The sequence below is a fragment of the Clavelina lepadiformis genome, chromosome 8 (assembly GCF_947623445.1).
Source record: "Clavelina lepadiformis chromosome 8, kaClaLepa1.1, whole genome shotgun sequence".
NCBI lineage: Eukaryota > Metazoa > Chordata > Ascidiacea > Aplousobranchia > Clavelinidae > Clavelina > Clavelina lepadiformis.
In genome coordinates, this window is record NC_135247.1 from 1,399,509 (window position 1) to 1,425,066 (window position 25,558).

Here is a 25,558-nt window from a genome sequence, read left to right on the forward strand (position 1 = left end):
AAGTATAGCGTTGTCTATAACAATGTGTCTCATATTATGTGCAGAAACTGACTTGGTCGTAGCTATTTAATGGAACAACAAAAATGATTGCATTGCAGTATGGAAAGAAATGCCATCATCTCTTTTTTTCTCGTTGAACTTTTTTAAAATCCATCCTTAGAAAATGAACGCCATTGAAACTAAACCTAAATAATGTAAACACTACATTATCGCAATCAATTTTGTTTGGCAGCCATTTGCATCGAAAACGTAATTAATCATTGTTTTTGAGTCTATTATAACCATTGACCTCTGTGTCATTTATTGACCCAAACTTCTTTGTGCAAGTGAGACGCGGTTATTTGTATGCAGGACGGCGAGAGTTAGACAAGAAAAGGATTGAAACGTACGTTATTACCATATCCTTACTTCCGTTAATTAGTGCTGATTTATACGCGTTTCTATTCTAACTTAATTTTTTTCTGAACAAAAACTTTTCTCACGTCTATTTTTGTAGCCTATATGTTTTTATTGCGGAAGTGCTTACAGGTCGTAGGTCACGTAACCTATCCCTAAAGGTAGGCAGTTTGGTTAGGGTTAAAGAAAAGTTAGATTTTGATTAGTAGCTAGATTAAGGTTAGGTTTAAATCACCAAGTTTAAATGAGTTATCAAGGTGAACTGAGAATAATTGCTACAAAAACAATCTTTTCTTTGTTAAAATAACGCAAGCTTTTTATTATTCCATCACCAGTAGACATAGCCTAAATATGTCTGCAGTAGTAACAGAAAAACGAATAAAATTCATAACGCCAGTTTGCTTCATTTTCAAACATAACACTTTTGTTGGATAAACCTTAAATTTAACTCCATTTTTAATAACTTGCTCTATTGTTTAGTTTTAGCAAAATTACAGTTTTAAGTTTTTCGCGTCGTCAACATTTACAGTCACAAAGTGTAGGCTGTACGCAAAATAGAAAGTAAATTCTTAAACAAGAGGGGTCACCACGTTGCAGACACGACTTTAAAACATGATCAGCATGCTTTTGGCAAAATCCTGACCGCAGCAAGGAGGAAGCTAAGTTACGCCTAAATCATTTTAAGTTAATACGATATTGTAGCCTATAGGCCTAGTAGCCTACCATTTCGCATTAGTAATTAGGTAATCATTACTCGAAGCGTTTGCAAATAAAATCATTGCTATGTGAAAGTTTCTTGGTTGTAATGTTTATTATTTTAGATTTAGAATAACCCGCAGTTCAGATTACGTTATAGTTAATTGATTTCATTGTAATCGTGCATGTCATTTGTTTTCCATTGCCCAAGACCCAACTTTTTTTGGTGTCATGAGATCTTTGATATTCTTTTGAAAATGTCATGGACGGCTTAGTTTTGAATTGATCCGAAAGGCAAGAATTTAGAGTGGCCAGCAATTTTTTCGTCACAATCGGATTGTTAGATTTCCATGGCAACTTGGTGTGACGATGTTCGTTTTTCGATAGACACTTGATAGAGAGGAGATAGACTTATAAACATTCCAACGATTTCACAATTCGAAAAAGAATATTTTGTTGTGTTTGTGTTAAAAACGTTTTAACCGTCGCGATCGACCAAATCTGTAGTCCATGTTTAATAATCGCAAAATTTATTTTTCCCATGTTTTGTGCGGTTGCTATTACCAGTTGTTTCTATCCTTAGGCCTACCTTAATAAAATATGCCATATTTTTGAAACTTCATACTTAAACTGTACTGAGGAAATCTAGAAGCTCACACCCTTCGAAATGTTTCGTTAATAATAATAATAATTACAAACCAAAATGTTGCGACGTCTGTAAACTTACAATGCAAAATGTAAATAAATTGTAGAATTCTTGAATGTGCAAAAATTCAAATTTCCCTGCCTTTAACTAAAATGTTTCCTAATTATCCACAAACTTTTGATTGCGAGAAAATTAAAAAAAACTACTGCAAGCTGCTGCAATTTGCATACAGAAAAGTATTGCAATGCAATAACGCATATTAGGCAAAAAAAAATTTCGTAGTCAAAATGAGTAACTTACAATGTAATTATAGATTTTGATGGAAATGAAAATTAAATTATAAAATGAGGTAGGCCTACAAGGTTATATAAAATTTTGTAACAGTGCGGACGGAAACAATATTCCGTAAAAAATATAAGCACAAAGTCATTGCCAAATCCTGCAGAAGAGGAAAAGTAGAATCGCGCTTTAATTCCATGTTGTAAGCAAAGTATAAATTCCGTAACACGAACCGTAAATGGGTTTAGTTTAGGTTTAGTTACCAGCAATTATAACCTTTATTTTTTGCGCTCGATTTAAGCCTTTTCTGCTTTGTCACACTTTCCTATTTCTTAGCGCATACTAATATTTGGCTTGATTTTTTTCGTACCCACCGCATTTTTGAAGAAAATAAATTGATTGATAAAGGTTTCTTAGTTTAACTGGTTTCCTCGTCACCACAAATTGCGTTGTTTGAGGTACTAGATGGGGTCGTAACCAAAAGCACGGGTGCTGCAGCCTGCTGGTTTGTATTAGCACCCTGCTGTTGCTTGCCGCTCAGTGACTGACGGGCTGCTGTTTATGACGTTACATTATCCCGCTGTTCGTGACGTAATCAATAGCAGCTTCGTTTTTCAACAAAGTGGGCGGTTGATGTGTTTTTCCATGAAAAGTGTAGGCTAAGTTGGTTTTTAGAAAAGAGTATATAAAAAAGATTGGTTGTGTTGGTAAAGATGGCGTAATTTATGTTCACGTCTTGAACAAACTTTGACATGTAGCGGCCTGGTTCGTATTTTTTAAAACCATTACATCATTTCTTGCAAATGTGTTTTCCAGTGATTGATTGAAGTTGATTAAATTGTTTTTTGATTAACACTTCAATTGTCGATTGATACTTTGAAACTGACTGAAACTTGCTTTGATTAACTTCGCGTGAACAACCATTTTAATAGTATGTTCTCAGGTTGTTTTCCAGCATCTATGCTGATAAGAAGTCTTTATCTGAAACGCCCACTTCTTAACCTTAACACTGATTGTTATTTTTCTATGTCTCAATGTGTCAGCTTTAGCCTATATGTCACCCATTCTCTAAACATTGTTTCGCCCGTTGCACCCGCTACAACTCGCAACGTTTTTCATGTCGAACATTATAACTCCCATCGCTTTCATGTTTTATAAGCTCGCACTTCTATCCGCGAGCAAAGAGTTAGCCGATTGAATCATCAAAATCAACAGATCAGTTGTCTAAGCTAGCCATGGTGATTTCAACTTAACAGACATCTTATAAGCAGTAGTATTACTTATGTTCTTGGTTATTCGTAATTTTGAGAAAGTGTACAGTACCTATAAAAAAAATTTTCTTGTAAGCTATTTCTGTTGCAATATTAAAACCTTTCGGCCAACAAAAGGTTAGAGTCTTCTAACCGCACGCAACAATGGAGTCAGATAATTCAACAGGTAAATTAAGTTAAGATACTCTCATAAGCAGGGTTACCATTTCGCGCTTATTTCTTGGAAACGTGCTTTTTTCATGTAGGCTACAATGTCTTAGAAAATACTAATGTGCTTATTTCTAAGAAACGCTTATAAAATTTCTAAGCTTATATTCTGTAATGAAATGATTGTTTATCGTTCCTTTGCCTGTAAGGACGACCACTTCAATTACAAAGTTTGTCTGTAGAATTGTTGTCTGTCCTCGATGATAAATGAGTCTCAGGTCGTTGTTTCGCTTCTCTTAATCTTAGAATCAATTGTACACCATGACAACTGTACAAACTGTTTATATTGTTTCTTGTTTAAACGATTACATTAAATAAGACATTGGGACAGCTACATAATAAAGTCGACCACTTTCTAGGGTTAACTTCGTAGACTGTGACGCAACGAATAGCTGTAAATGAAAGAATAACTCACGTCACGAATTATAACGATACACCGGAAGTCATGCATAGGCGACACGTAACGCAATGCTTTGCTTTGCCGATTTCCGTAGTCTATGCGGCATTCGATTTGCAAACAATTTTATAAAATCATCACAATTCTCTTGTATTCTTCTTTCGTTTCCTAGTCGTCCTTATTTATGAGTCCAGACCGATGGCAACCCTGCTCATAAGGCAAAATGAGTTCTTCAGTTAGAAACAAACAATGTGCTTGTCCAGCTGGAAGTTTTCAGCTGCAACCAACAGCAGGGTGCCAATCTAGCAATCAACGTCTGCTGTTCATTATTTCACCAACAGCAGCCTGGTGCTATGTCACCAACAGCAGCTTAGCGTTACACTTCATCGCCAGCAGCCTTTCAATTACTGAGCAGTAAACAATAACAGGGTTCTTTTTGAAAACCACCTTTCTTCTTGTTACAACCCTGCCCCTCTAAATCACTATTCAAAAATTATTTGACGTCACCAATAGCAGAGTGGTATATCGATCAGTAACCACGTGATGTCATCAATTGCAGGATGCTACTGAAAAACAGCAGGCTGCAATTGATGACGTCAGTAAAAATAATTTTGCATGTGCGTAGTTAAAACTGTTATTGAGTATTTAGAATTAGATGGTCTGATAGTGATAGGCCTAGGTAAAGAGAAAATAAATACGTTATAATTAGACTTAGTCTAGTTATCTAGTAGTAACCTTTGACTAAATTTCATTAATAATATAACAGCGTGGATTCTTTGTTAAATGTTAGTTGATAAATCAGGGATAGATTGAGATGAGTGTGTAGGCTAGCAACTTGAAGGTTGGACTGAACGAGAAAAACACGCTGAATCAGTTTATCTGTGAATCATTCATAGGCCTACAGGCCTAGGCTATACAATACCAATTTTGCCAATGACATAACACCAGCCTAGTATCAAATATACAGGTTATGTAAATTTTTGCACGACAGCCTTATGTAAGGTCTATGCATTGTCACAAAATTTGGTGTGACGCCTGTGACGGTCGCTTTTAGCCTACTAAAGCTCCAGACTGCAGAGTATGGCCATTTTTAGCAAGATCTTAGGTGCATCAAACAACCAAAAATGACAAGTGCTGTTCGCAAAAATGCTCACACTCAATGGAAGCGCACTTAGGTGCGCAATTACACAGTAATGTACACAGTTTGACTTCAAAATCAATTTTTGAATCAATTGAAAGTTGAGTGCTCAGAAGTTCTGTCAAAGTCATTAACTGCAAAATAACGCACCTTAAGTGCGGCACTAAAGCTCATGAAAAGCAGTATTGAGTGCGCCTATGCCAAACTCTGTAGCCTGGCGAAGGCTTAAGTCAGCCAAATTCCTGACGGTCTCAATGACCACCTTTCGCGACACCAAACACGCACTATGCGGCATTTTACAGTAGCCGTTAATATTAGACCTTTTTTCCAATTAACTAAAATAAGACCAATTTTGCCGCATTCACTACCTAAAAATTACGAAATATGAAGGTAAGTCTATGGTCACTATAAAGCAAACAGCAAAATTGATCCGGCAAAATAAACTAGCCTAGTCAAATGACTAGAAAAATAAAAAATCCAATTCGCATAATTTCCAAATAATGAAAATTACTATTCTACAAAGCGAAGTTAACGGAAAAATCACACTAGCGCTAGGGCGAGACCTTTTAGCCGATAAGCCTAGAAGTCCGTAAAAAGTTAAAGTTTTCATTTTCACAACACGTGTACATTATTTCAAGTTAAACATAACTTACTAGATGCTAAAATTCCTGACATTAGAGCACTTTTTAGAATTATTCCCGGACACAGATTTCAACATCAAAATTCCGGACGTATTTCAACCCTAGCTTAAATTGACAAGAACGTGAAAGAGCTTGGTGTGCTCCTGATCATAGTGGAAAGTGTGGCGCCTGCACGCATAAGCATAAAAGACCGAATTAAGATGTGAAATAGGTATACAAGGCTTTGACAGCTTCTGAGGTTACTATGAATGCTGAATTATTATTACCATTAATTCTAATACATATATACACATTTTTAATTAAAGGAATGTGCTGCTTTCTTGACTTATTCAAACAGAATGTTACATGCAGCCTCTGGGGTTTTGTGGAGGCGTTTTCTTAAAGAGCCATTATCTACTGCTTTCATTATTCAAAGGAATATCAGTTTGACTGCAGTAAGTTTAACAAAATGTCCTCCAAAGCGCAGAAGAACGATCGAAACCATTCGAAGAAAAAGATATAATCTACGAAAATTTTTCCCTCTGACACGTTCCTGGCACAACATAATTCCTTGCGACACATGCGGAGGATACCATAGGAAGTGGCTGCTTTGCCCAACTTGCTACGATCAAACAAGATACGAAACTGAAATGGTCCGAAAGGTTTTAAGGGAAAGAAATGAAGAGTTATCAGAAGAATCTGTCCTAAAATACAGAAACGACAATGAACATTTGGATCTTAGTGATGGAGGTGCGCGGCGTGTCATAAACATCGAACACCGAGATAGACCAGCAGGATGGTTTAGTGAGAGTCTTTGGAAACGACCGTGACTTGATTCAATTATGATTCATGGTTCTGGTTGCTGCCGACAACCCTTAAACGACAACCCCTTAACTTAAACGTAAAGAATGGAGTGCTGTTTCTTTTCTATGCTCTAACATCTGTATTGGCTTGCATATACAATTTTTGAATTGTGTTAGTAGTTTTTGATAGCTATGTGATACCACTTTTATATGCTTATCACCATTTCATGTTTTTTTGGGTGCTTACACCTTTTTCAAATTTCATTCAGTAAAAAATTTTGGCTTTTCCATTAAAAAATTATATGTATGCTTGGGATTTTTGTTATCAGGTATTTAGTAACAAAATAATTTCCTATTTTTAAATTAATTGATTAATTGTAAAATGTTCAAAAAATTACGTCAAAAAATTGAAAATGTTGATGGAAGCGCGGCATCCCCAGTTAAGGAAGGAGTACCTAGCACGCCATCAAGTGTACGTAGGAACGAGGAGGGGCGACGAGGAAGCAGAGCTCTTCTACGAAAATCTGAAAGTTTGACCTCATTAAATGGATCAGAGTCTGACATGGTAAATAGGTTGTGTTATATCTGACATATATATATGTCTAGGAGTGTGAAATTTTGTGATGTTTAAATGAACAGTATTTTGTCTTAACTTCGACATTGTTATCAGCCAAATGAATCTTCCACAAAAGAAGATCTATCTGTGATGGTAATGAACAGAACTGCTCAAGTAAAACGCCTTGAAGTTAAACTGGCCGGTAAGAAAATTTTTCATTTTTATATAGGCCTATATATTGATTTTTCTATGATTCAGTTTTATGTAACAATAAAGGAGCATAAGTAGAATAGATTTAAGCAGCAAATAATACTGTCACATCATCGAAATAAGAAATATGTACATTTTTACTAGAATATGGTCAGTCTTTGAAAGAACGAACTCGGGAATGTGAGAAACTTTCAAATGCACTTGAAAAACAACAAGATAACGCTCTTCGTAAGTTAAATGAACTCAATGAAACATACACAAATAATAAAAAGCGATCTGATGCAACCATTTCACGCCTTGAAGAAGTGGAGAAAGAACTTCAATCTTCAGTTAACAGCTTAGAAGAGGTACAAGCCTCAGGCTTATTTGTTTATGGGTTGTCAAAGGACATATGTACTTTCTTGATCTTAAAAACTGCCTGAATGCAATCATGAATACAGTGGTCAGTAATTCTACGTAACTGAGCTATAATTATGAGGTCTATGTATATGGATGTATTTTATGAAGTTTGTAAAAAAGACTAATGTACAGCCATTGTATATATTTTGAATTATCGCACTACTTATGCACCTTTTGATGATAAACTTTCCATTAATCTTGCAGGAGAATAACAAACTTCAGACTCGTGTGGACGAATGGCGAGCCAAGGAAGAAGAATTTGAGAAACAAAAAAATGAATTTTATGAAAAACGAGACAACCGGGAGGAACTCCACGATCTTCAACGTCAAGAACTGGCCAAGCTGAAACACATGGTAACGTCAATTTCTTTTTTATGAAACCAGGTTGCTATCATCAGTTGACTCGAGTATTTGTGAATAGCATATATTGACTTTAATATATGATTGACTTTTCAATGTGATAGTCAGGGTAAAATAACAAAAATACTAAAAATACTCAGCCAATGTAATGTAGCATGCGAAACAAGCTTAGCAATCATGTACTCATCCACCTGCCTGGTGCATAATTTGCTTATGTTGTTTCTCTCCAGTTGATGAACAGAGAAAAGCAATGCAAAGATGTCCAGTTGGAGCTTGACGAGAACGTTGCAAATTTAATTCAGAGTCAAGATCAATGCGAAGGTTTAGAGAAACAAGTTTACAATCTCACAAGGTCAATGGAAGAAACACAATCTTCTCTCGTGAAAACAATTCAACAGAGGTATTTATCTCTGTCTTTTACTACACGTTACACCTGTATTGTGACATGGAACAGACATACGGTACATTAGCAAAAATTTTGACATGACCAACATATTATACAGTGACTTGTTTAACAGCTTTAGTTTTAAATTTCAGAGACGATTTGCAACAGTCATTTGAAAAGAGTGAAAAAGCTGCCAAAAAATTAACATCAAATAATGTGGATTTGAAAGATAAACTCTCCAGTCTTGCTTTAGATCTACAAAAGGTTGCTATGCGTTGTTTTTAAGTTCAATAGCAAATTTAGAAGCTAGAAATGCTTATTGGCTTATTATGCGCACATAATTTGCGATCTCTAATGCTATTTAAACGCTACAATATGTTTCCTTATTGTATGCAGTAGCTGTACAATAATCAGAGTTCCTTTGGGTTGTATTTATTACTGCTAAACTGATTTAGATTTCTTTATTTTATTTCTACCTGGTAATAACTGTTTGAGCATTCTTAATTCTCTTCTAAACAGTCAACGGTCATTCTTGTTTTTCATTTTCACATCAACATCATCTTGCATGTAGGCTCGTAGTGCGCTATCCAGTGTAGAGACCTCCCATAGTAGTTTGTCAGACAAATATGAGTACTTGAAACACAGTAGCGAGGCTGTTCTTAACAAGGTACTTGGTTGTTCGTGATTTTCCTGCTACTAACGAGTCATTGTTATTTTCTGTGCTTTTATGTTATTTCCAGACTCAGATTTGTTGTTTTTAGCGTTTCCATTTCATTTTAATTAACAATCACTTGACACCTGTAAATTTTAAATTATTTGTGATTTTTAGAATGATAACAATACAGATGCTGTGATGTAATAATAATGATTATGACATCGTAAATCTGTGATTGACAGGCTCAGAATGAAGCACAGGAGAAGCAGAGCTTGATCGATCATCTTGAGCATAAGTTGAAAACAATGGAACAACGATCAAACACAGAAAAGCTTCCGGAAGATGAGAAGATAAAAGCTCTTCTTGATGAAGTAGGCTTTGTAGCATACAACTGAATGGTAGAAGGGTTAAAAATAGAATGTCTTTGGAGAGTACGGCCCCTGTTTCTGGTCAATTAAAAAGATCCTGATTCAATACTTATGGCAGTTTGTTGTGTGAGGCAATCCTATCGTTGTAATCGGGCTTAGGTTATACGGACATTAGAGACCCACATAGGCAATGGGTATGATTTTAGCAATGCATTGTGGGTGTGGTTACTGGCTTGACAAACGCCGAGTATATGGAATGTAGATATATAGATTTGTTATCCGGATTTTACAACTATTTGTCTAGTCCTACTTGTGATGTTTGAGAAAGATCTCTTGAATGCATCTATGGCAAATGCACACAGACAAGCAAAACATTAATTTTTATCACTTTGAAAGCGCTTTTAGCATTGGTACGTTAAATATGGTTGTGTCCTTATTGATACTTCCACAAATTAAAAGACTGGTTTCAAAGAAAAGAAATACGTTCACTGTTTCTGATATGTTTCACCAAATATGTGTATTGCCTCGAAATAAAATTTTCTCAAATGAACCAAACGACAGTGACCAAATTATATTTGACGCAGAGAATTTCACTTGAAAAAAAACTTGAAGAATCTCGACAGCAGCTCATGAACATCAAGTCCACGTGGTCCGACAAAATCAATCAACTTGAGACACAGGTAATGACTCTGCCACACTTTAGCATAGCCTGTTGAAGTCAGTGCGACAATGAACACTGCTTTTAGGTGACTCATTTAAATCATAAACTAGCAGAAGACAGCGAGGAATTGAAGCAAAAGAACAACGAGCTTGCACAAGTGAAGGAAGAAATGAACGGAAAAGTAACCAATCTTAAGCTTTCATATAACCTCTAATACTTGTGCTCTCTCCAAAACTTATTTGTTTATTACACTGTAGCTGTATTCAATAGGACTGTGGTTGCATTCAATGACGTTGAAAGTCGTTTTTATATTTTTGGTTGAATAGATCAAAGTCTTGTCTTCGAGACTTGAAGACCTTGAGAAGAGTAATTGTGACCTGACATCCCACAATGATTCCATCCTGCAACAGATGACTGAGTTGGAAGCAACCTTGATTGAAAAGGTGACTTTCATAAAAAATATTATGAATATTGATGAAAATATTTAAAAAACATTGCCAGTATTGAATTCACTAGTAAAAACTTAACAAATCTTCAAAGTAAACCTGCCATCAGTCGCATTCAGTTAAACGTAAACCTAAAATTTTGTTAAACTCAGTCATTATAAACATAGTATAATGCCACGATTACTTTGCACTTGACTGACCCAGTAAATTCATTCTGTAAAGTATGAGGATGGAATCCGACTCAAATAAAGTTTTCATTTGAATGTTAATTCATATTCTAGCAAGCCCTACATGACTTAACAATGAGCAAAGCAAAACAAAGAGAATCGGAACAAATGGAACAGTCAAGAAATGCTGAAGGAGACTTGAGGACAAAAATCAACGAATTGTCAAATAAAATAAAGCAACAGGATGATGTCGCCAATAGACTAGAGGTGTGGAAGTGAAGAAGTAGTTTCTCAGTTTTCAACAATAGTTTGTTTTTGCTTCAACATTTTTTTCTTTGAAATTCTGCATCAACCTGCATATATTTGTCTGTAGAATGAGATAAAACAACTTAAAAGCGAGAAAGAAGCAATTGTCTCGTCCATGCAATCTCAAATTGATGATTTGTCGGCAGAAATGGACAGAAAATCTGTGAGCATTATATACCTACATGTCCACGAATAAGCTTTATTGAACAAATGATGACGTGTTACCCATTTGCGCAGTTGTACTTGTCATTTGCTGGAGTTTTACTTCATCATGGAACGAATAACATCATTTGTTCCTCTTTGTCTAATTCCTAATATTACCTAAGTGATGCCGTTAATCGGGGGGAAAATGTATTTCTGTGTTGTAATCTCGCTTACCATGACGTCATTTTAGATGCTTTTTGTGCCCGAAAGTTGTACCAGATACTAAGCCTAACAGAATATGAAAATGATTTTCTGAAACTCACAATTAACTCGGAATAATATCAAGGAAAGTCAGAATTAAGATGATTTTAATGCGATATTTTCTCCAGGCTGAAATGGCGAGTAGAGAGAAGATCAACGGAGAGATGGCGTTGTCTCTTGAAGAAGTCCGGCGTGATCGAGATGAGTTAAGGAAGGTCAGAGTTATGTTGGAGGAAAATGCCAAAAGACATCAGAAGAAGCAGGAAGAAGCTCTGAAAGAAGTAGAATCACTAACAGCAGGTCTCAATCGTCTGTTGTGCAGTTATCAATGTTGATCCCTTTACAAATGATATCGATAACACGTTAAGTTACTTTGACGTGTTTCAGTTGAAATGTTTTCAACTGTGTTTGAATTAACAAACAGTAAATTAACGTTCTTACATTGTAATTTGTTTCACTGATGACAGTTAATTATGTTTCTTAGCTTCATGTTTTCTTGTTGTTTTGATGCTGGACAGAAATTTCAGTAAACTTCATAATTTTGTAACTTCCATTCACCTCCAGAACTGAACGAGTTGAAAGAAGATCTCCAGAAGTCGGAATCCAGGTTCCAAAAGACAAAGAGTTTGCTGGAGGAAGCTCAGGTTGAGTTGGATGCAAAGCACGAAGGTCTGGTGAGGAGCCAGGGAGCATCAAAAGAGCAGGAAGATCAACTCCGGGATCTCACACAGAAGGTTGCTCTAAAATACAATCCATATGATATTACTAGTTAACAACTAAAAGGTCTTATGCTATAACTTAATGTTAGTAAGTTATCAACTTATTTGTATAAGCAATAAGCGTCCTAGGTCAGCTGTGTCTGACTAAAATTCGTAATGAGCGAGAACTGATGTCCATTTTTCATGGAAACACTGAAACAGCATAGTAAATAATTTATTGTACAGTTTGTATATGCATTGTATTGTATGCTGTAGCTGTCCTGTCCCGACTGAAAGTACTGTGCTTGGTACATTTGAAAGGTGTTTAACAGCTTGGACATGTGTGGTTTTTTTAACGTTTCAGCTGACAGATCTTGAATCAACCCTTGACACTCGAACGAAAGAGCTGATGATGTGTAAGGAAGAAATCGCTTCACTTAAGGCAAGTATCTGGAAGTCCGCTTTCTGTTCATTGTTGGTTGCAAGGATCAAACAATTCTCGTTTATGACAGAACAATCAAGCGGAGGAGGGTGAAGAGGTGAAGATGTTGCGTCTGGAGAGGAGCAGTCTGGAGGATAGACTTCTGGAGAAAGATCGAACGTTGAAGCTGCATCAACAGAGAATCAATGACATCAAGAAGGCCCTCCAGAAGGAAGTGGTAAGCCGGCCCGACCAAACAATGACCGATATTTCGAAATTATCCTCAAACTATCATTTCAATTCAATGTTGTACATTTGTGATCTTATTCTAACTTTACACGCTATACTACAAGGTATGATAAAACAATTGCCGTTTGTGACGTCAAATTCTCTATTGTCTAGAACAAGAGCAAGCAACCGGAAAGATCAAGGTCCGGTGACCCTGGGCAACAGTCAGCGCGAGTGTCAAGTTCACGTCTTCGGAACGACGACACCAACCCGACAGAAAACGGAGTGTCACGTCATAATGGTATGGCTTCGGTGCCGGAAGTGGACCCTATACCGTCCCTATTGTCCGGGGACATGTCCCTAGACGACCCGTCCCTAAGCGAAGGACAGCGAGACATTGTTGTCAAATATTTAAAACACGTCGTCTTAAAGTTCTTGTCATGCGGTCAATCGGAGGTAAGTTCGATTATGACGTGATAATGCATTGATAAATAATTTGATTGAAATGTTCCCGCGCTTTTCAGGCTCAGCAGTTGATCAAGGCGATGTCGGCGATATTGCGCTTCACAAATGACGAAGAAAAGTTAGTTCGAGAAGTCTTAGACTACAGAGTGGGTGACTTTCCACTTTTCCCCGAGCTTTAAAATATGGTTGACGTGGCTCTATGTTTTATAAAGCAGCTGGGTGATTTCTTTCTTAGCAAACAAGTCTGATTTTATTTTCAGTGTTTCCAACTTGATTTTTTTGCTTCGCAGTCTTCCTGGTTTGCGTCGCGCCCAAACACAAAATCGGTTTTGAAACCTTCATTTAAAGGAAGAAGTCGCCATCAGAGGCGCTGAACATTTAACGTCGTCATCACCCCGAGCATGACGTCACACGGACGTAATGTACCTCATATTCCGCAATATGAAGCTATTGATGGTGGGAGTCGGAATTTATGTTGTACGCATTCAAGTGAGAATATATAGCATGTTGCTATAAAAGTTTTACAATGGTGCAAGAATTTGTGTTTTATTCCCGGTATGTTCCACCTGCTTTGCCAAGTATTTTATTTCTCTTAGTATTTATTTTAACCAAAAGACAATATTAGTTCAGATGTGTTATTCATAGTTTAACTTTGTTGTAATAAAGTGCAATAGCTATTTCACCTGGCATTGTGTGGTATTACAGCGACGTTATGTACGAGTATTTAGACTGTCCTTTAAAGCAATTTTATGGCGGCTGCATTACCCTAAAACCGCGCATGGGCCTTTGTCAGCGGGCGTCAAGACTAGAATGTTAACCGCGGTCGCGACACGGAAACAAAATGATAAATATTAAAATATAACCAACAACGTTTTAAGTTACCCAGCTATGAAGGACAAACCTTAAATTAGCTTTCTGGTTGGACTGCACAACGCGAGTGGAGGCCCGCATCATGCTAAGTATGCAAAGCTTTGAATTGAAGTAACTACGCAATTGACATGGACAACTAGGCCAATTCCCCTGGTTCGTAGTTTAATAATCCTTTTCATTATTCTCCTTTATCGGTTGTTGGTGTTTGATTGTGCTTCAAACCGTTTCTAATGGACTCTCATGAAAAAAAAACTGTTATGCAGACACTGGGTGTAACAAATGGATTATGCAAGCACCAACTCAAGCAGGTATTCTGTAAGCATCAGGCCTAACATATATACAAGCGCTGGTTTATTAGTATATTACGTAGGCTACAAGTATAAGTTACTAAGTAGGCTATTACAATCACACAGGAAGTTTACAGAAATGAGAATATTATATAAAAACAAAACTGATTGAGAAATGATTACCTGCGTACAACACCTGGTGTTCCCATGCAATTATCAATAGAAGTAGGCCTACTAACCGGGGTCCCGCGTTGCTTAATATCAAATTTATCAGCAGTTACTCATTAAAAATTCTTTGATTTACCTGAATTGTCTAACAAAGTAGTAGAGAGTGCCATCTGCAGCCTGAGAAACCTTTATTTCCATCACTTGTTTTAAATATAGCACCAGCCCCACATTTCTAACTTTTTGGTTAATCCGAAAGGAGGTGCTACCCACGTAAAAGTCCTGTTTTTAATAGCGTTTTACTTAGAAGTAAGTTAGTTAAATCTTTAGTTTTTACTTCAAATGGAAGTTGATCAACAGTAGCCTAAACAGAGAATTAGTATCCAATTTATGCCGGAAAACTGTTAAGGTTTAAACTTAAGCTACGTTGCTTTTGTGTGCCAGAACATATTAAAAATTATCCACTGTCGATTCCAAACCAATTCTCTCTTGTTTCGTGAAAGGTTGTTCAAGATCATAGCAGATAAGGTTAGATTAAGTTGCTTTCATTCACTAACTCCTTGACAGAAGTACAACTATAAGTTAATCGCTGTTCGCCTAATTGCGCTTAAAATCTTCCCCTCCCTCACTATGTTCACAAATTCACTCGCTCGTTCCCACCTGTCCAGTGTTCATCACGTTCTCCTCCATGCAGGTCTGCGTGCCTGGACAGGTTTTGTATGTTTTTCAACAGCCAGGGTGTTGTTTCTGCTGATAGCAGAAGCATTGTGACAGTCTATGGAATAATTGACCTATTTTCTAAATAAGTTCAACAAGCTGTTATTCAGGTTGTTTCCTGATAAGTGCATTATCTTGTTGGTGCAATATTGGCAGAAATGTTCATATGTTGCTGATAAATTCAAATAAAAGTTCGGTAATACTTATACTTTTTCTGATTTTACGTTATGAAAAATTTGATAGTTTTGGTCTTTGACGTTTAGTTAAATGGAAATTTTGTTTGCACTTTGCTAAATGCGTGCGGTGCGACATTATTTTTGTTTGAAATGTGTTTTATAAGATGTCTAATGAGGAACTATTTGAAGGGGATTTACCCATAGATATCTTATATATAATAACTAGATATCCAACTCTCGCTGAAAAGTGAAGCAAGCCTGCGATGACACATGCGCCCAAAAGCGTTCGGAGAGAGTGAGACAAAGGCTAAAAACCAATTGTAAATTAGTTCTGTATACGCCTAATTCTATTGAAGTTTTTCGAAAAGCCGATGTGTTTGCACTGCGCTATCATTGATTGTTTTTGTAAATATTTGTATTTTAGCGGTATCAATAAGTAAGCTTGCCTAGGCTAATTGCCTACCGGTACCGTATAGGCCTAGCATAAGGCAATGTGGTAGCCCTTCATTTGAGTAAGAGTTGCATGATCCAAAGCAAATGATTGATACATAAAACATTACTTTCCACAATTTATTGCCAGAAACATCCTACCATTCGCACAAACTGCTCGCTAATGATACCGGTACGGTACGGGCCGTTCCAGTATCTGGGCCCATATTTAAACGCCAAACACCCTTTAACTGTGCAATTGAGCTTTAGCGATATTGCTTAGCATTGTCTGCATCAAAAAAACGTCTTTCCATTTCATAACTATTTGCCAATGTCACATAATCCTTTCATATGTTACATTCAACACATATGCGCCAGAGCGTTTCTGGTCGCATATGTTGACAAAATGGCGGACCCATACTGGCTTCACTTCTTAAAGCGCAAGCGCAAGGTAGTTGGATATCTAGTTATTATATATAAGATATCTATGGATTTACCCCAGATGATTTCTGTCTCCATTAAACACTTTTGGTTTTTTGAGTTGTATTGAAGAGGCGTAGGTGGAGTGGATTTGTTTTTTTTTCTGCTTTTGCACTACGCTATTGAAAACCATAGTTCATCAATGTTTAAGTATTGGGTACAGGCTAGTTATATTATCAGAGTTTTATAAAATGTAAGATTAGACAAAGTTTAAAACTTAGCTTGATTTCAGGATTTGGTAGGAGTGTGTGATAATATTATTATGAATTAATGTAATATAAGATTGTGTACGACATAGAATTCTCATCTATCGAATCAGCGAAGCATAACACTGCGTGACGTAATCGATCTCTTTCTGCTTGCTGTGCGTGCAGTACGAGTTACCACTTATCAGTCTCTTCTTGCTATTACGTTCAACGCCGCAACATGTCTATATGCTGTTGCTGTGACAATGTTCTATCTTGATGTATTCGTTCAAAGAAGCTTCAATATAATCAGAATATACATTTGTCAAGGTGTAAAATGAATACTAAGATTAAGAAAAGCAGAACAACGACCTTGAGACTCATTTATCATCGAGGATAATAAATAATTCAACAGACAAACATTGTAATTGAAGTGGTCGCTCTTACAGGTTAAGGAACGATAAACAACCACTTCATTAGAAGTGCATCAAATATAGTTGGTACGCCAGTCTGGAAAGCATTTTGGCGAGATCTCAGGGGTGCAGGACGGCCAAAATTGGGATGCACCGGGTGTCAAATGGTGCAGTAGACAGCTATGTCGGTGCATTTTGCAGCTAACTCTAGCCTAAACGCCCTATACGCAAGTAGTTCAGCTTACACTTCCAGTGATAACAATACTAACTCATTATGCTACTTCGTTATTGCAAGATCTTCCCTGCTAACCAGGTCAGATATATGACTTCACTTATACCAACTTTTTTTTTATTCTACCTGCAATGAAGGTAGGTTATGGTTTGATTTGGATGTATTACAACAAAGACTTGTAGTCCCCTACACCTTCAGCCTTAATAGATAACAGGTAGTATTGAGGTGTACTGTAGATAACATTATAGGTGTTTTTTCATCAGTTGGTTTGTAACGACCAAAATTACCAATATTTTTAAGACCAATTTTAAACATTTCTTGTATAAAATCATTAGTCTGAGCATAAGTAACATATTCACTTATTTTCAGATCAATCATGACTACTTCAACCAGAAATTGAAAATTTTGTTTTGAAAATACCGATAACTTTTTGGAATCTATTAGACTAACTCCTTTATGCTTTGAGATATTGGTATGAAATTTTAACAATTGGTGGCAACATTCAATGCCAGTGAAAACACCAATTTTGTTAAAAAACGTGCTAAGAAGTTATGACTCTAAATTTGAAGGTTACTTTAACAATTTTTAGCAATTCTACTCACTTTGTACATGTTTATTTCAAATTCTAAACTATGAGATAGTTCTACTGAGAAAACATAATATAACCACCCATTTTCATATTAATCACGTGACTACTTTGACCGTAAAACCTTTAAAAATAGGCATTTTTGGCTGTTCATAACTCCTTTATGCTAAGATATTGTCTTCAAACTTCATTGGTAGATGTCAAAAGACTTCTTTGACGATTTTTGGCATATTAGCTAAAACGCGTAGCGTACAGTAATGTAAATCTATTCGCTAACGGAACATCGGCTAAAACACATAACTTAAAACTCAGTCTACTCTACTTCTTACCAAGTCATGTTAAATATCATAACATGGTTGTACTGAATCTAAATAAATTAATCGATTTCTTTCAGGTTGACGACGTGACCACTTAGATCAGAAATCGCAAAAAAATTTGAAAACTGAGCACTTCTCGATGTTTAATAACTCATTTATGCTTTAAATATTGTCATTAAATTTCAGTGGTTGGTGGCAAAAGTTCCCTTTCGTTTTCAAGTAAAAGAACAACTTCATCTATAAACACGCATTCTGACATTAATCATGTGATTACTTTAACCATAAATTGCCGAGAAAATTTGACAATACGCGCCTTTTCTTAACACGTTAAACCGAAAGTCAGAAAGGATAACTTGTTTTCCTGCATTTGTAAAAGTTGTTTTGTAGCGTTGATTAACGTATTATGCTTTTAGCGCTGTAAAAAGCACTGAAATAGTAGAATCAAAACCAGAACCTCTTGCAGCAGAAAGTGTGAAAGGTTTTTATGTAAAGCTTAAATTAATTTAATAGCACCAAAAAATAATACCTCATTGGCTGCTAAAGGGATGTTGGAAGAAAAATGCAGACTTACAATGTTGCCGACACAATCAAATTGTCCTGAAAAATACTGCACACAAATTAATTTTTCATTTCTTTCTTTGTCTTGCTCAACTGATAGTGAAAAACACTTATATAAATGTATTAAATGAATAATAAATCCATATATGTAATATGCAAATGCTGATAACATGAATGCCAAAGAAAAATCAATAAAAATCTTTTGCATAGATTTCATCAAAACAATATTTATTTAAAAATGTTTGCAAACCCACATTTAAAAACTAAATGCGTGATTCCTGGATTCAATCAATGCACATAAGATTCAAAGATTAATACAAGACAATAAAACTTCATGGAACTTATAAAAGGTTGTGTCGAATACAAAAGTTTGTGCAGATATCATTTGGCTTGGCTGCAACTATTTGCAATTTCTACGTCCATCTGCGTGTTAGAAACGGGACCTGGCTGGGAAAATTTATCACTTCAAGAACATTCGCATTAATATTTTGATCCGTATTGAATTTGGCTAAGTCCCAGTTTAGTTGTGTTTTCTGCTGAGCTTCAAAGGTTTTGGATTTTACAATAACAAATTAGTGTAAATAGCTGTGTGCAATATATTCTGGAGCATCTGAAATGCCGTTAAATTCAGAAATTTATTGCCCAGGCTTGCCTTAATTTTGTAATATTACAGTAGCAAGTTTTCCTGAAACAAACATCTTTCGTTTATGCAGATCATGTGATGTTTGGTTGAGTTATGTAGGTGGTTACTCAGCAATAATAGCTATTTTTCCGTTCGGGTTTCCACTCAAAGTCATTCCAATTAGGAAGAGGTGATTGCACTGCAATGATATATATTTAATTTTGATTAGAGTGAAGTCTCAAATGGATCAGCTTTACAGTGGTCAGTAAAAGGCATACGATCACTGGGTCAGCAGCCTGAAACTTTTAGCAGCCAAACTCAAACATACTTTTACTAAATTATTACTAAAACATGATCGGTAGTATATTAAAACTGTCATTTACTAAAGTACTAAAAACTTTATTATAGATCAGTTTACCAGAAGGCTTCGAGTTTTCTGGATTTGCATCGTTGTCACAAACCGAACATGAACCACGATTTGCTCCCGTCACAGAATGCACTTCCCCTCAGCAGTGAGTGAAAGCTTTCAACTGCATACATCTTGACTTGATTCGTGACCTTGTGGAATATCTTTGCGGAATGAAGCAACCAACTACTTGCATTCAAGCAAGGAAGGTATCTTAGCTTCACAACATAGGTGTAAGTTATTTTATGCCGACTCTAGCTAAAGTTTTGTGTAATGCCTTCTGCTGTATATGAGGTGATTTTGTTTTCTTGCCACATTTTATCAAATGCTTCCATGAAAGATAAATTCACAGTTGTGTTTTCTTTTGCTGCGCACATATGCTTAATCACTATGAAATCATTTTTTTCTGGAAAATACTTAATAGCATACGCCGTCAAATACAGTAGATAGTCACTAATTTGTGCATTAAGGTTTTGTACGTTTACCCTTCAACCAATTTGTTGTTGCCAGGTATGTGGTGGTGATTGAAAACACCGTTTCCTTGCAAGAATCAGCTCATCGCTTGTCGAGTGTGGATGATCAACCTGAAACGGTAAATGCTTTTATGGTCATCTTGGCGATGTGTTTTTGCAGTACTAAACCAGCTATGATGTTATTTTGACAAGATCCTCGAAGATGATGCAAAACTCCAAGACATTGAGTCAGAGGAGGAAACCAGACAGGATGATGATTTATTCCAGTTGAGAGCTTTATGCGATTCACTTAAGAAAGAAAAACTTAAACACAAAAAAAGAAAAATACCAAATACAGGTTTGACAACGACATGGTAATTTGTGGCTAATGCTATCAGAAATGCCTTTTTGTCACCAAGACTACTAAACTAATGTACTGATATTGTTCAAGAAATTAAATAAATATTTGGTGGTGATGTACTTGCTAATTATTGCTCGAAAACGGTTTAATGTAATGACATGTTTATGCCGGTAATTTTACCCACCTCATTGAGGTATCTGCAATACCTCATGGTGTGTTTTGATATTGAATGCTTTGGCGTGAGCGTTAGCCACAGTTTAATTATTCGATTTAGGATGCTTATTGATGAAGATGCTACTTCTTGCAACATTATACGTGCATAAATCAATTTTGTTTACCAATTTTCGACTTTTAAAGACAAGAATTTGCTGGTATGTTATTTCTTTTTGCGTAAGACATCTCTGGAGTCAGGTGACACACGTAATGGTACTGTCCATGTTAAACCACAACTAATTCCTAATTCGTAAAACCCTGTTTCAGGCCTCGGTCTCTTCATGATTGGAGTAGTCCCACTTGTTGGTAAGTTGTAGAAACATTTACCTAGTTTACCATGGCTTGAATCCTTAATAGCTGTTGCTTGTTGTTCAGTGTTGGCCGAATTGCAAGGTCTGGCCCAAGACAGTACGGGGTGCACTGAACATGCAATAAAGGTGAAAGAGATTGCAGCAATGGTGGTGGAATTCTACAGCAGAAATTTTCATCAACACGCCACCCAAAGCTCCAGCCCTCTCCAATTGTTTCTGTTCCAGTCTTCCAGATCCAGTTGGATACGGGTGACAAGGTTCGTGAATTCTAACCTCCACCAAGCTTAATTAGGATTGAGGATTAACACGAAACGTGGTTTACATTTGTACGGGACAAACGACGATTTGATACTACAGTGATCCAAAGTACGAAGAGCGAACCAATGGCGAAAATGCAAAGACTCATTTTACTGTTCTTTTAACCGATGACCGAAACTTAGTTGCTTGCTAAAGAAAATTTCTACTTGATCGTTATATCAGAATTTTGCAAATGGGCTGGTGTTGATGCTTAACCTGCCTTGATATTTTTCTATTTAACTCTGTGCCTTTTTATATACAAGTTCCTTTTATTTTCACTGAATTTCAAGCTTACATACAAAGCGCATGTTCCTCCTTATTTTCGTTTTGTTGCTATATCATTACGGTTTTGGTGTTGGGAATGAAATGCAAACTTTCTTACCAAAATGATTTTATGGGTTACAGGTTTTAAAACAGCAAATACAAGAGTGAATACTAATCTAAATAATATATCGCTTAGCCAAGACCAAAGGCTGCAATAGTAAGACTTGCTCGTAGAAGTGGTGGTTCGATTTTCGGCCGAATCAAAATAAGATGAAAAGTGGAATCCTTAAGTTCCAAAGTCAAAACGGCTGACGTACCAGGCGTGTTATAAAATGCGTGTTGTTCACAGGTCAGTTTGCTTGTCCTAAGAATTGCAGTCACCATAAGAGAAGTTGATTAAAGCCAGAAATTGGCGTCAACCCAAATATTCAAACTGCGTCGTTTACTATGTGCAGTGCTTCGTCGCATGACTGTAAAAAATACTCAATTCCTTGAAAACTCTTAAAACTAGTCAAAAACACCTAATTTCTGGACAAGTCCTAAAGCTAAAGAAAGCACCTAATGCATAGAAAATTCCTAATAGCAGGGGAAGCACCTAATTCATAATAAACTCCTAATAGTAGGGGAAACACCTAATTTAGAGAAAATTCCTAAAAGTAGGGGAAACACCTAATGCATAGAAAATCCTTGATAGTAGGGGAGGCACCTAATTTATAGAATATTCCTAATAGCAGGGGAAGCACCTAATTCATAATAAACTCCTAAAAGTAGGGGAAACACCTAATGCATAGAAAATCCGTAATAGTAGGGGAAACACCTAATTTATAGAAAATTCCTAAAAGTAGGGGAAACACCTAATGCATAGAAAATCCTTGATAGTAGGGGAGGCACCTAATTTATAGAATATTCCTAATATTAGGGGAAGCAGCTAACTTATAGAAAATCCCTAAAAGTAGGGGAAGCACCTAATTAATCAAAAAGTCCTAAAAGTAGGTAAAGCACTTAATTTATAGAGAAGTTGTAAATGTAGGGAAAGCACCTGATGCGTAGAAAAGTCCTATAATTAGAGAAAGCACCTACTTTCTAGACAATTACTTAAACTAGATAAAACACTTAACTTCGAGAGAAGTCTTAAAAATAGGAAAACTCCCATGGGGAATTCTAATTCTTCACGTAAAGAGTGGCTTTAAGTGTGGTAAAAGTGACTTACGGCCCTTACGGTTATGGCCGTGAATTGGGCTGCCGTACATAGCTGGGTATCGAACCTATCGCAACGAGTGCAGTGTCGCAGGACGCAAGTGGCAACTAGACAACGTTAAATTATCGTATTTAACCATGCATCAGGTGTTGATTCTTGTATAAAGGAAAGGTTACATACAGGGATTCGAACCCGGTACCCATTGCACTGAATGTATTTCAGCTGTCCTCGAGCTATACCACGGTTTTTCTAATAGCCTACAGTTAAAAATACATACAACCATCAAATGTTTTTTTCTTCAAAGTAAATGAAGTTAAGCTTGATTTAGTGACTTTGTACTGAATTATCCCTAAATCATGACGTGAGAATTATTTTCCGCTGACGTAAATAGTAAGTGGACCTGATGCCTGGAGCGATTGAAACAAAATTATATGAAGGGATTCTATGGCTGCAACCTTATGGGGCTTTATCATTGATGTGCGATGATTGTGTTACAATTGGCATAATTTAAAAACCGGTTCCATGTAATTGTTGGCTTCTAATCTATCACTTTTCTGTCTTGCAGAAAACCAACTTTATATGAGCATGGTTTAATATCTATGCATAATAAAAACGTCTTATCACATGATGCAAATACTAAGGACAATGTCTTTTATGTTGTTTGTCATTTCATCAATGCACATGGGTTCAGACATAAACGCAAATTTTCCAAACAACAAATTACAGACGCAAATAGAATAGAGAGCAAAGTGGGTGGGCACGTGATTGACGACGTGACGAAGTGACGGCAGGAATGGAATAAGTTTATGAAATAACGATTTCAAACACGTAATTCCGGATGTACTGTGTAGTGTGTTGAAGTGCACGAAAAACTCAGCCAAAACTAAAAATTGAAAGCACATTAAATGGGGAAGATAAATATGTAGTTCGTGACATCATGGGCAAAGTTTGAAGGAAAACAACGGTATCGTCATCACAACTATAACAGACATGCGCAAAAAACAGCCTAAACTAAAAAAAAAACATTTTAAATGGCGACGATAAATATGTAGTCCATGACATCATGAGCAAAGTTTAAAGAAAAGCAACAGTACTGTCCTCACAACTATCACAGACATCGCACGAGCAGCAGTACTTCGTGTAACTGAACGTATCCATCTTTCGTGTGAGCTGACAAATAGCACAAGGACCACACCAGAATCAGACAGAAAAGTCATTGTACATGTCGTCCTGATTATATAAACAACATGAATGGTGATAAGAAAAACTAAGACAACGCTGTATCACATGACGTCACCTCTATATAATGAGTCTAATGACGTTCCCTCGTAGCCGTTCTCATTGACCTGGCAAGCCACAACAGACGCAGCAATGCTCTCCATGCCTCAGGGACACAGACAAGGTAATAATGACCAAAGCACAAATTCATGCAACCTGAAAGCAGCATACCAACAATTGATGCTCAATGTCTAGTTAGCGTTATTATGCACTGACAAACTGTCACTCTTTAGCAAGCACATATAGCAAAATGTTATGTTGAGTTCAAGGTCCGTTTAGCGCAGTACAACCCAAGTCTTGGGTTGACTTGACCGACCACTGTTATAATATGATATCACAAAAAACTAATGTTAATCTATAGTACTAACCAATGGCAAGTATGCAAACTCACGAGAAATTATTGCGCCTGTTGCGTCTGTCATCTGCCCGCTGGTTATATTAATCACTTCGAATAATAACAGTGAACTCTATCCAAGGCCCAGTAAAATCATTCTGTTTTCTGCAGAGAGCTTTTCAAACGAGCTGTTAGTTGACAATCTACGATAAGCTTAGACCACATGCCTTCAGTAAATCAGTTGATATATACAATCAGTCAACAAATTCTCAAATTTATCACCGCACCTACGCAGAGGACTCTACAAGCAAAAAATGTTATTAGTAAATAATTTAAATTAATTTACAAAGTTTTCTTCAAATCTACAATAATTTTAAAGCTGCTATTTCACTGCAACAATTTGTGCGTTCACAGCTATTTTTTATAGTTTCTTGTTGACCTAACTTAAATGTTATAACATAAATTTATCTTCTTCCTTCCTTCGATATTTCTTGACTCTTGTCGTTGCGCCAGACTCTGTGTCACAAACAACATGTTTCACATAATGCACGTAAGGCATGTAAGGCAGCAAACCCCTGATTGGTTTGCAAGTATTTGTGGCTTAATTTGTGAACCGTTTTCAGTGCTGAGCTCATTCTGTGTTTTGCCTGAAGCGCAGCTGATTGATGTGAAGCGGCGTTTTGCGTGTTAATTCAACCGTACGCGTAGGTTTTCCGGTGACTGTAGCGAAAATATAGTTTGGCTGGTGTATTGAAAGCTGCTTCGTTTGTACGTCAAAGAGTAAATCGTTACACGTAGTAATTATAACTCGAAATTGAAATGTTATCACATTAATTCATATCAATTAACTTAATCCGATGGATTCATTGTAATTGTGCTGCTGCTTATGACGTGTGGTGACGTCTGACCATTTGACCTTAAACTAATTGTCAGACAACTCTTTATATAAAATTTAACTCTAACGCTAACTATAGGAAATCAAGCTAGTAGCAACAAGTAGGCGTATGGTGTTTTACGTGATAAGGTTTATCCTTTTACTAAGGAAAGTTATTGCATGGCTTAAACCCGGCGATGATTCCGCATCACTCGAACCCCCGGTTTCCGAGCTAGTCTTTGTGCAAGTTACGTTTTTCACACATTTATTAATCTTGGTTTTTTATTTTTTATATAGTAGGCTGTTATAGTCCGAATATGTAATATGTAAAAATGGTTATGGTTTCGTTT

The 25,558-nt window shown here is 36.5% G+C and overlaps 1 protein-coding gene and 2 long non-coding RNA genes across 7 annotated transcripts; 2 read left to right on the forward strand and 1 right to left on the reverse strand.

Moving 5' to 3' along the window:
- Positions 1-6,480: 6,480 nt before the first annotated feature.
- On the forward strand, positions 6,481-13,864 carry LOC143469161 (golgin subfamily A member 1-like). Of its 2 annotated transcripts, XM_076966745.1 has the most exons (20): positions 6,481-7,018; positions 7,124-7,211; positions 7,364-7,566; positions 7,823-7,972; positions 8,209-8,378; positions 8,516-8,627; positions 8,935-9,030; positions 9,261-9,389; positions 9,971-10,066; positions 10,133-10,228; positions 10,374-10,490; positions 10,775-10,927; positions 11,034-11,129; positions 11,500-11,671; positions 11,936-12,105; positions 12,434-12,511; positions 12,582-12,728; positions 12,893-13,174; positions 13,243-13,329; positions 13,474-13,864. In XM_076966745.1, exons 1-20 carry the CDS (start codon positions 6,836-6,838, stop codon positions 13,555-13,557), a joined length of 2,709 nt encoding a protein of 902 aa, XP_076822860.1. In that variant the 5' UTR covers positions 6,481-6,835; the 3' UTR covers positions 13,558-13,864. The 2 variants fall into 2 exon arrangements, with proteins under 2 accessions (XP_076822860.1, XP_076822861.1); XM_076966746.1 differs by lacking the exon at positions 8,935-9,030.
- Positions 13,865-16,543: 2,679 nt separating this feature from the next.
- LOC143469668 (uncharacterized) lies at positions 16,544-21,699 on the forward strand. 4 transcript variants are annotated; one of them, XR_013119179.1, is made up of 6 exons: positions 16,544-19,421; positions 19,714-19,835; positions 20,137-20,436; positions 20,714-20,810; positions 20,920-20,958; positions 21,028-21,699. It is a non-coding gene; the product is annotated as an uncharacterized LOC143469668 (long non-coding RNA). The 4 variants fall into 4 exon arrangements; XR_013119181.1 differs by having other exon boundaries at positions 16,544-19,410; positions 19,629-19,835; XR_013119180.1 differs by having other exon boundaries at positions 16,545-19,410.
- A 1,597-nt stretch (positions 21,700-23,296) lies between these two features.
- Positions 23,297-24,633, reverse strand: LOC143469220 (uncharacterized). Its single transcript, XR_013119085.1, has 3 exons — positions 24,392-24,633; positions 24,020-24,156; positions 23,297-23,952 (listed from the first exon to the last, which is right to left on the reverse strand). It is a non-coding gene; the product is annotated as an uncharacterized LOC143469220 (long non-coding RNA).
- Positions 24,634-25,558: the final 925 nt, after the last annotated feature.